The 11,955-nt window shown below is 41.6% G+C and overlaps 1 protein-coding gene across 2 annotated transcripts in view; it reads left to right on the plus strand.

Annotated features, from left to right (window-relative positions):
* The window catches only part of ADNP2 (ADNP homeobox 2), a 31,460-nt gene extending 25,116 nt beyond the window's left edge, over nucleotides 1-6,344 (plus strand). For both annotated transcript variants that reach the window (XM_073331838.2, XM_073331839.2), the window contains exon 4: nucleotides 733-6,344. In XM_073331838.2, the coding sequence (XP_073187939.1) occupies nucleotides 733-3,747 (3,015 nt within the window). In that variant the 3' untranslated portion in view covers nucleotides 3,748-6,344. The remainder of the gene's footprint in view (nucleotides 1-732) is intronic.
* The last annotated feature ends 5,611 nt before the right edge of the window (nucleotides 6,345-11,955 follow it).

Raw genomic sequence — 11,955 nt, forward strand, 5'->3', positions numbered from 1 at the left:
AGTGAACTACAAAGGAAAACAAATGGGTTTGTATATTTTTATTGCTCTTTTCTTATGTTTAAAGGAGGTCTGAAAGGTTTAGCAATTTTTTTTTTCTTCTCTCCCCGTTCTCTCCTCCCCACCCCCCGCCCCTTAACATTTTCTTGGCTTGTTTTTACCCTTAGGAATATTAAATGTCTGGTATTTCCTAGTTTTGCTGAAAGACTTGGTTGGATTAGGGGTTTTGAAAAGTGGTTTGAGCTTTTTCTCACCCATTTGTTGAAGGACGAGGTGTTGGAATCTTTAAGTTTTTTTCTTAGAGTGTGTGGGGTGCGTTTAGTTCATACAAGTAAAGCTTTAAACAGTCTGAATGAAAAGTCCCTTCCCTCTTGATTTCCCAGGTTTCATTTCTTGTGTATTGTGTTGTCTTAATTGTTCCAGTCTCTTTGATGGCCCAGAGTCCTTAAGGAACTGGAGTTTCTAATTTTTTTAAAAATCAGAGTGAGGGAAAGATCCATTCAGGCCTTCTTTATACATTATAAAGAAGCATAAAAGGGCACAAATCCAAATAATTTGTTTTCTCACGCATGTCATCTTTACATACGTCTTTGTAAAGTTGTCTGAACCTGTTTCTTGGGGGGTACACTTCTGTTGGTGGCATTTTCTTTGGACCATGACATAAACTGGCAGTTTATAGAATCCTGGTGTGTTTTTTGACAAGGTGCTGTGTGAACTTTTTTTATTTATTTGCAGAGATACAGAACAAAGCCGTATTGCTGTAGCCTATGCAAGTTCTCCTCAAAATTTCTTACTTCGTTCAAGAATCATTTGCACCGTTACCATGAAGATGAAATGGACCAAGAGCTGGTGGTTCCTTGCCCAAAATGTGCATTTGCTTCTGATTCAAAAATAGTGGGAAAACACATCCGGATGTTTCACTCTTCTAATAGGAAAATACAGAACTATACAGTGAGCATTTTGGGTGGCATGAAACAATTCAGGAGTGACATTATAAACTTCACATGTCTAAAATGTCACTTTACAGACACACTGTACTACAATATGAAGAAACATGTGCTGATGAACCATTTTCAAAATTTAATAAGCACATATTTTGGCCAGAGACCAGATGAAAATGAAGAGAATTTTATTGAGCACTACTGTAAAAAATGTAATGCTTCTGCAAACAGCCAAGATTCTTTAATGTATCATGTCTTAACATCTGATATGCACAGAGATCTGGAGAATAAACTTAGATCTGTGATTTCAGAACATATTAAGAAACCAGGACTTGTGAAGCAAATGCATATTGCTCCCAAGCCTCCCACAACTATAGCAGCTCCATCTTTAATGCCCACCACTGCTCCATCAAGCTCAGTTACTACTCCAACTTGCATTCAACTTGCATTTCCTCAGAATAATCAGAACCAAACCATGGTACAGGGAAAAGCAGTTCAAAACACAGTTAGACCTCTGACTGTTTCAAATGTCTCTGGTAGCCTTACACATACGTCTCCTGCTCCAGTTGTTACTCCACCACATGTTACTCTTGTATCCAGTCCGCTCCCAGTAGGTCAGAATGTTAATCTTCAGCCACCAGTTCCACAACCTGTTTTTGTTTCCCATAGGGTCCCTCTTAATCAGCCTGTCAGGCCTGGGGTTCTTCCCCTTACTCAGCCTGTTGGGACCATAAATAGACCTGTTGCTCCTGGGGTTCTTCCACTTAGTCAACCTGTCAGGCCTGGTCTTCTTCCTGTTAATCAGCCTATTGGGACCATAAATAGTCTGGTTGCACCTGGGGCTCTACCAGTAGCCCATCCTGTTGGTCCTGTAAATAGTCATGTTGGGCCTGGAGTTCTCCCAGTAACTAGACCTCTTGCACCTGGGGTTCTCCCTATAAATCGACCTGTTGGGAATATGAATCGACCCATTGGTCCTGGGGTTCTTCCTATGCCCCAGACTGTTACCTCAGGAGTTCTCCAGCTTAATCAGCCTGTTGCATCAGAGGTTCTTCCTGTAAGACAGCCTGTCAGACCTGGGATTCTCCAACTTAATCAACCTGTTACCTCAGGGGTTCTCCCTGTAAATCAGCCCATCAGACCTGGAGTTTCTCAAAATACCACTTTCCTGACTGCAGGACCTATACTTAGACAGTTAATTCCAACTGGTAAGCAGGTTAATGGGATACCTACATATACCCTTGCACCAGTTTCAGTTACTTTGCCTGTACCACCTGGTGGCGGGGTAGCAACTGTTACACCACCGCAAATGCCCATTCAGCTAATGCAGTCTGGCACAGTAACTCAGATATCTCGCTCTCCAGCTAGTGCACCTTCTCCTCCTGTTGTTGTGACTTCTTCCCACAATATGTCTGCACAGGCTTCTCCATCTGCTCCTGAAACAAGCCAAGCCCTCAAACAGGCTAAGCAATGGAAGACGTGCCCTGTATGCAATGAGCTCTTCCCATCAAATGTCTATCAGGTCCACATGGAAGTGGCTCATAAGCACAATGCAGTAAAAACAGAGGAAACCCTTGAACCTGACAAGCTTGCAGTATGTGCACCCTTTCTGAGGTGGATGAAAGAGAAGACTGTCCGGTGTTTCTCTTGTAAATGTTTCCTGTGTGAGGAAGAACTTATAAAACATCTTCTGATGCATGGCTTAGCTTGTTTGTTCTGTACATATACTTTCCATGATCTAAAAAGCCTTGTGGAACATAATAAGACTGTGCATAATGGAAGGAAGAAGTTACATGAAGACTACAGCAACAGAGGATTTCAGCTAGATAATGATGCTGACGGTGACCTTATATTTCCACATTTTGATTTCAGTACAATGTTACCAAAAGAAGAACTTGGTGAAAAGGAAGTATACTTGGCAGTACTTGCAGGGGTAAACTCGAGGACCCTCGTACCTGTCTACATCAAAGTGAAGCATCAGACAGCTGAAGTGGACAGTATGTGCAGCAAAAAAGTATTTACATGCCCCTTTTGTTTTGGTACTTTCATTAGCAAAGAAGCCTATGAAATGCATTTGAAAGAGAGGCATCATATCATGCCAACTGTACACACAATTTTAAAGTCTCCTGCTTTCAAGTGCATCCATTGCTGTGGGGTGTACACTGGAAATATGACTTTGACAGCTATTGCTGTGCATTTGCTCCGCTGCAGAAGTGCTCCCAAAGACAGCAACTCAAGTATGAAAGTGCCACTTGAGCGCAGTGAGAAGAAAGAGCTATCATTTGTGAATGGTGAAAAGCATGATTCTGTCTCTCAGTCTGCTAAAAGAAAACAATCTGATCTATGCTCTGTTGCAGAGGACCAAAGGAATAAAGAACAGCAGCCTCAGTCCTTAAATACCGGCACAGCTCTAGCTCCAGATAAAGATGTGAATGTAGGGGTAGTGCCTGTCAAGCGACAAAAGGTTGAAAGCAGGACTGAGATGAAAGGACCTCCTTCAAGTGAGGACCTCCATATTCTAGCATTAGATCCTAAACAGTATGAACACAGTTCATATGAAGCTCGAAAACAGTTTTTGGCAGATTACTTTCACAAGAGGCCGTATCCTACAAAAAAGGAGATGGAATTACTGTCCTCAATGCTATGCGTATGGAAAATGGATGTTGCATCATTTTTTGGGAAAAAACGACATGTGTGCCTAAAGGCGATAAAAAATCGCCAACCCTCTGTGCTTCTGGGTTTCAGTATGTCTGAACTTAAAAATGTAAAGCACAGTTTGAGTTTAAAATATAAACTGCAGGATCTGTAAAAATGCTTTATAGTTTTAAAAAGAATCATAATTGCATACTTCTCAGTTTAGCAATTTATTACAGTGGTTTAATTTCTTTTAACTTCGAAACTGACCTTTGCAGGGTTACAGTAGAACACAAAGTCTCATTCAAATCTGACTTTGTTATTGGAAAAGAGCAACAGTGATCGTAGATCTGAGGAAGGTAGATCCTTCAAATTTTCAGCTCCGGAATTTGTTTTAGCTTTATTTTTCTTTTGTGGAGTAGGTTTTTCCCTCCCTGCCCCACTCCATTAGGCTTTTATACCACATGTATTGTCTTTCCTGATTTACAGTTTATTTTTTGTCAGCAATGTCAACCTCTCCCTGAAAAAAAAAAGGGGGGGGGGCGCTATAATGTTGGTTAAAATATCAAGACAAACTAAATGAGAACAGAACGAATTAAAGTATTGGTTTAAATTTCTTTAAACTCCTAATTTTATTTTTGTCTTTTATCCTCTAAAGAAAATGATTGTGGTACTTAACTTCCTCCTCGTAACCTACCCAAAAAAGCTAGGTTTATTTTAGCAATAATAAAATGTATGCAGCAATTTTTTCCTCAAAAGAAGAGTACATGTGCCAGTTCCAGTGATGCACAGTAGCTAAACATCTCTATATTTTTGGGAGGGAGGCAGGTTCCTCTTAAACTAGTGGAATTAGGTGATTTACACTTGCTGTGATTTTATCCCATTAAAAATTAACTCTCTTTAATTCAAAGGGATTGTTTACTGTCACTTTGTAGATATGGGACACTTTCCAGTTGCTAAATTTGTACAATTTCAAAGCCTGTTGACCACTTAATTGCAAACGGTGAAGTAGTTTTAGAGAATTACCAAATTACTTTGATGCATCTTGACATAATGTGACTTTTATTCACATATCTTTCCTTACCTGTAGAAATCTCAGTCCAAGCATCACTGAAGTCAATGGGAATGTGTCTATGCTGACTCTAATGCGTGTTGGTTAGGATATTGAGTGAACACATGCCCCTTTTAATAACCAATGAGAAATTTAGCTTAAACCACTCTCCTTTTTATAACAGTCAGAAAGCAGCTAAAGCTAGGAGTGGATGGAATGGTAATATGGCACCTTTCGCCTATATGTCGTTGATTCAAATGGGACTTCCATATGTGATGAGTACACATTCTTGCCATCTGACAGATAGTTAATGGTTTCTATGAAATAAATTGGTCTCAAACTAGTTTCTAGTGAACAAGTGTCTACACCACAAAAAGTACCTCCAGAACTGCCATCATTGGTAATTGAGAGTCAAAGGGTTGAGTGGGTTTGATTAAACTACCTTTAAAGTGAATTAGGGATGTGATTTTGTGGTCACTTGCATTACCAGTTCATTGCTATACCTGCTATCTGTATAAATGGGGGGCTTTGGTTTTAATCCAATTGTCAGTTTGGCACTTTCCAAAAATCACTAAAATTACTTTATGCCAAACAAGGCCAGTAACAGAGGCCATTCAAAGTGAATATTACAAGTGGTCTGTCCTACCACTGAACTTGTCCTGTCTTTAAACAAAGGAAAGAAGAATAATGTGCTCATTGTGATTAATTTAGGTAATAAAGTCAGTCTTTTCCTAGTCAACCAATTTTCATCCCATATCAGAGTTTTGTGTTTTTTAAATTGCATGTACAAGTAACTTTACATTGAACATTTCAAGCAGTTGTATAACAGGGCATGACTTATTGTAACCATAACTATCAAAGGAAAAGCTTGCTGCCTTCCTATTTGAGCTTCTACAAACTTTAAAATATCTGTGTTTTGGATTAAAAGTGTGGTATTTTCCTATTTTTGAAAAAATGGTGAAGTGTTCTCATATACTTACCATTCCATTAATTTTTGTTTAAATTGTAAAATACAAAAAGAAAATCCACAATAAAACTGAAACTAGTCATGTAATACGAACACTGAACAAAAATCCTGTAAGGGATTATTATATTTTTGGGAGTGTGCGGGGAGAATAGATCAACAGGACCTAAAAACAATAAGAAAAAAATGATGCTGTATCCTAAAAGGATCCTGTAATATCTAATCTGACTTGTGATTTGGCTGAGTTCAGTTTGTGAATCAGTCTGGAGAGCTTAAGGGGATTTAAAAAAATACTTGGAAAAAGAATGTGAGCAGGCTCTATATACGATAGGCAAGATTAATCTCTGGTGTAACACCATATCAATGGAGTTATACTACAGATTTGACAATATAGATCTACAAGACAGCTTAAGATGAGTGGTTTAAGGTACTGTTTATATATTACAAATAATGTTTCTTATTGGGAGAGAACTAAGAAGTGATATTAAGAGTTGATTCTTGCCATGGTGGTGGAGGAAACAATCTAGTTTTACCAGTTTTCTTTATTGTACACTGGCCAGGGACAATGTTAAACATTTTATCTATTTGGCCTTTGATTTCACAGTTTTCAAATAAACCAACTTTTTAACTTTTTTTTTAAGGTGTGTGCATATGAATGGTTATTTTTAAAAACTAGACTTTGAGAGTTTGTAATGTTTCATTAACATTCAGCATGATAACTTGACATGAAAAATTAATAATTTGGATTCAAAATAGTCATATGTCTAAGCAAAACAGAAATAAAGACCTAGATCTTCTAGTTCTTCAAAAGGAGGCAGGGGGAAGGAGAGGACACCACTGCAAGAGAGTTTGTAAGAAAAATACATTCTACCTCATCTAGAAAATCTGATTTGAGTCCACATCCTTTCCTATAAACCTGGTGCTCCAAAGGCTTGATCATGAGCATTTAATAGCAGTAGGAGCAAGATCAAAGCCTAAGGGCTTGGCCACGCTTACATTTTGCTCTAACTTGCTGGCTCAGGGGTGTGAAAAATCACCCCCCTGAAGGCAGCAAGTCAGAGTGCTTTAAAGCACTAGTGTAAACAGGCTCTGAGTGCTGGGCTCCGCGAAGCTAATCCCCTCGTGGAGGTGGATTACCAGGAGTGCTGGGAGAGCTCTCTTCCCAGCGCTCACGCGTGACCACACTCACACTTCAAAGCGCTGCTCCGGGAGCGCTCCCACGACAGCACTTTGAAGTTTAGCCATGCCCTTAGACTTTAAAGTGACGGTTATTTGTCTGTGACTGAAACAATTTTTTTAAAAAACAGAAGTGATTGATCTAGGGAAGATCCCAACTCATACATGTGTAACAGTATATAGGGTAAGGCTTTTTTGGAAGTAGGGGGCTTGGTTCGGAGAAACTACAAGAGGTTTTCTTTAAAACAAAACAATGCAGGTTAGTAAGCTACCAATTTCAGCGTAAATTAGATTTGTGCTGTTGCTGCTTAGGAAGGTGCTAGTTTGTATTTGAACTTATTGCCATGTGCTAAGTATAGTCGTGGCTGGCTTCTGCAGAATTTCCCATTAAAGAACTTAGCTCCTCTAGCTAACTTTCCCTTCTTTTGAGAAAAGAAACTGGCTGCCACATCTTGAGTCACCCTGCCAGATAAGTTGCCATCTTCTATCTGCTCAGGTGAGCAATTTTTATGTGCATAAAAGGATAACTAAATAGTGACTGGCTCAGAGGGTGAAATTACTTCATTTATGGATGAACAGGTATCTCAATTCATTACAATGTGCTTGCTTTGGGTATAGTTTAGTGTGGTATCTGTATTTTTAAGTGAAAAGATGTATTAGTAAATCACTAAGCATAATACAACTCATAGGAAGTGCAGTATGAAAGATTATTAGTAACTTGATTTATATTAACTTTGTGGAAGGATAGAAAATACTACACATGTGAAAAAGATCGTTAGTTAATGGTGCATTGGGACCTTTAACTTTTGTGGCTCCTGCCTTTTTAAACAAACCTGTGCCAAGTTTTCATAATGTAGTTGACAATTTACTTCCTAGGGTTTTAATGCCCTCCATAAAAAAGAAAGGGAAGTAGTAGTAATAGGAGAAGAATATTCACTACACAAGCTTTCTTAACTAAGTTTTTACGAGCTAATTTAAGATGCACCAGCCAGTAGCCTTTAATTAGGATTAAAAATGTGCACTCTGAACAAATCCCTTTGCACTGTATCTCAATAGAGAAGTTAAAACTCCCAAACTTAAAAATATTTTTCTGTCTGTGACCATGCAATTTTCAAACATCAAAGACTTCCACCCAGTGCTTTTTCAAAGTTGGGTATATACATATCCTTCTAGGAGCTTGTGCTATTTTAGGGACCACCTCGACCAGTAAGGAGTTCTGTCACAACCTGCCCTCTAATGTAAGGTGCCTTTATACTGTTCAGCTGTGGTTTAAACCCCTCAGAGCCATAGCCTGCCCACAACAGTCTCATCCTGGCTTCCAGTAGCCCTTCCACTGTGGAGTCTCCCTATATCTGTCCTCCTTCAGTTTTTAACCACTAGCTGCTCTGACTTGTCACCACAAAAGGTGTTAAACCACCTCCTCCCAGTTGTCAGCTCAGTTTGGCACCTCCATTTCACACCAGTTACAGCACAGAGACCTGCTTGGGTAAAAAATAAAATTACTTGAGAGAAAAATCAGATTCAAAGATGAAATAGCAAGGGAAGCAAACAGAGAAATTACACAAAAAATAAACAAAGATGCAACCTCAGGGTTTACAGTGGCAAATTAGATTAAACTCCCTTTTTTAATACGTTACAGATTCTCTGACCATTTTCCTAACGTGTCCCTTGCTACAATGAAGACCCAGCATTTGACAGACAGTTTCTGGATATTCATCAGGTCAAATGCCCTTCCCCCTCTCCCTTTTTTTCCCTCTTTCCTCTCAGGCTATTGTGACTCATAGTTATGCAGCGTGAGGCATTTCTAGCTGGGATGGCTCAGTGTCTTCCCATTCACTGTAACAGCCCATCGATTGCCTGTTTCTAAGTTCTACGATGGTAGAGGGTAAGTACTTAGAGCTAGTATCAGCTGAGTGGGGAAGCATCCCCTCCCTGCCTGACTAACCAGAACCCCACTGAGATGGAGGTGAATGCAGGACAAATTATGAGCACAATTTTATAGATACACATTCATAACCATAGTCTGTATATATCGCTCTTAATGACGCTAAAGTTCAGACCATTACAAGCTTGCATATAAAAACTTACTTGTACTATTTTAGTACAATAACATGAACAATCAGTTGATTCAACTGTTTTATTCTTTGAGGTTCAGCCCCCTTCTCCTTTTGGGATGTCTGGGCCCTAATTGTCACAGATGGCTATTTTTAAAAAAACAGAAATTGTTTTTGGAAAGTTGTGGGTGGGCTGCACAGAAGAGTTTGGACTATGATGCCTTACCAGTGTCTATTACCATTGCCTCCCTTCTGCTTTCCTGGTAGGTAAAATGGCAACTGTGTACAGATGTCATGTTTAGAAACTCTATGATTCTTTTCCTTCAGCATCTGAGTTCAAACCATATATAGCAGGGGTCTGAAAGTTCTTAGTATACCTGAGACTGCGCTCATAACCTGCACTCTGCATAGGTAGTGATGCAGGAGATGGCTAGCTCCACAAAGGCGCCCTAGGTGAGCTGGTGGGTAGTAGAATCCTGAATTAAGGGGGGCCATGCTCCCCAAACAATGCATGGGGAGTGTTACCTGCCTGGCAGGGATCCACAGAAGCCAGCATGGGAGGTGGTAAGCTGTCTAAGCTAGCCAGTAGTGAAAGGCAGAGGAAAGGGGCTGCGGTTAGGGCAAGATCCCCAAAGGTACTTCTTAGCATATGTGCAATGTGCCTCAGGTGGCATGTGACCAGGAATCATCACTGATGGGCTAAAGGGAAGCATGCATCTCAGCTCAGGCTGCTCAGCTGTGAACCCTCTCTGGTGTCAAAGCCAAGCTAGGCACGTGTTCCTGAGAAAATAAGCGACAGAGGCACCCTTTACAACCCAATCCCATTATAGCCCAGGGCCCAGCAGGTAGGGTGCTCACCAGGGTTGAGGGAGCCCTGTTTTCAAATCGCTGCTCTTGGAGCAGGGACTTGTACCCAGGTCTTCACCTCCTATGATAGTGCCCTGACTCTGTCCACCAGACTATTAGGTAAATCACAATCGCTTCTGCGGGAGCTGGTCCACGTTGTATAAATAAGAAACAATTACTCACTTTTTGTAATTGTTGTTCTTTGAAATATGTTGCGTGTGTCCATGCCACTAGGTGTGTGAGTGCCTGGTGCACCAATGCCTGAGTTTTTCCCTAGCAATATCCAGATGCGTAGCCACACCTGTGCCCTGGTGACCCTCGTACGCCAAGCTGAGCATAAAATGAGCAGAGCCACCGCCCCACCCTCCTTCAGTTCCTTTGAACTGGAATCTTAGATGACCCATTCCACTGTGTTGGGGTAGGGGAGTGAGGTGTGTAATGGACATATGCAAAATGGCTTGAAAAACAGTTATGAGCAGTGGATAACCATTTCTTTGTCTTTGCATAGGTCTGTTAACCTTAGGTGATGCCCAAGCTGTTTGTGAAAGAGCAGGGAGACTGCAGCTAGGCACAGCAGGGGTTAAAGACCACCTGTGGGTTCAGCTCATCCCATCCTGTTATACCTGCAGCCAATGCCAGGCCTGGAGCGGGGAGAAAAGAATGGGAGCCTGGCTCAGTCAAGGGCTGACTAGCAATGAGGCAGGAGCTCTCGGTATGGCTGCCTGAAGGCACAGACCAGCAACTGGCTTGCCAATGGAGCCAAGTAAATCTTTGCTGGCCAAGGGGAACTTACAGCTAAGCCCCAACTGTGGGGCAACTGGATGAGTGGGGGGCTATGCCCCAAACTAAAAGGACATGCAGGCCAGGAAATCAAGCCCTGAACACCCCCTTACAGGTGGGAGAAAGATCCATCTCCCCTGTTTAGGGGTTGAGCAACATAGGACCCTGGGCCAGGACCTCAGGGAGAAGGAGAGGTCAAGTCCTGTTACAGCTCCCCTAACCACCAATCTAGCCACTAGACTCCCTGGCCACTGAGGGCCCTATCACTGTTGGTGGGGTTAGGTGTAGCATTAGAAGTTGTGCAGGACTGTTTGCCCACCTTTGCATCATTCCTTCATGCAGTAACAATTGTGTAAAGGCTAGCAAATGTGACAACTGAAGCCCACATCGTTGTTCTGCAGATGTCCATCATAGAGGCACTTCCCACACATGCTGTGGGTGCTGGCTGTATTCTGGGTGAATGGGCACACAGTATCTCTGGGGGGGCAGAACACCCTTAACCTCATAGCACATGACCATACAACTGGAGAACCATTTGGAAAGCTGGTGCACTGTGACAGACTGCCCTATCATTCATTCGGTGTAGGAGATGAACAATTGGGAAGAAACCCCAAAGTGCTTTATTCTACCAGGTAAAAAGCCAGAGCTTGGTGAACATCCACAGGATGGAGCTTTTGATCAGAGAGCATGCATCTTTGGAAAGAGGCTCAGTTAATTATATTGGCTGATTAAGATGGAAATCAAATACTATTTTGGTGGGAAACCAGATGTCGCTTAACTCCCACCAGTGACCACTACTCCCAGATAGACTGTATTGTTTATATGCCTATGTAGTCATGCTCATATTTTACAGACAGAGGCCTGAGGAAGGATAATCTAGGTGTCAGGATACTCAGATAGGGATGTGGGAGATCAGGGTTCAATTCCCTGCTCCACTGCACTTAAGTACCTAAATATCTTTGACAATTGGGTCTAATTCCCATTGATTTCTATGTGTGAGCCAGGCACCTAAATACCTTTGAGGATCTAAGGCTAGATCCACAAAGGTAGATTGATCTGAGGTGTCAACTGCTGCTTTCCAGAGCTTCAATACCAGTTCCCCATCACTCCCTACCCTCTTTCTAACTGTCCCCATTTTCCCACATCCCACAGAAGGAGAGCCAAACAGACCTACTACAGTGGTGTGTGTGTAGCAGGCAGAGTTGCCCTTCACCTACTCCTAGCTGCATAAACAAAGGAAAGTAATTGCCCCACTACCTCAGGTGCACTTGCTCCTCCACACTGCCTCCTACCCTTAGCCCCATGTCAGAGTTGAGGACTTCAAGGGGTGCTGGCCCCCTGGAGAGCCATGGGTTAGGGAAGCTGATGAGCCAGTTGAAATCAAAGCATGCAATGGCTATACATGGAAGAGGCATTCAGTATTGAAAGAGACAACATAGTGTAAACCGAAGATATCTGTAAATGGGTAGTTAGAAAAGGAACACAAAAGCATGACCAGATTCAATATACAAG

This window comes from Lepidochelys kempii, chromosome 2 (assembly GCF_965140285.1).
Source record: "Lepidochelys kempii isolate rLepKem1 chromosome 2, rLepKem1.hap1, whole genome shotgun sequence".
Taxonomy (NCBI): Eukaryota; Metazoa; Chordata; order Testudines; family Cheloniidae; genus Lepidochelys; species Lepidochelys kempii.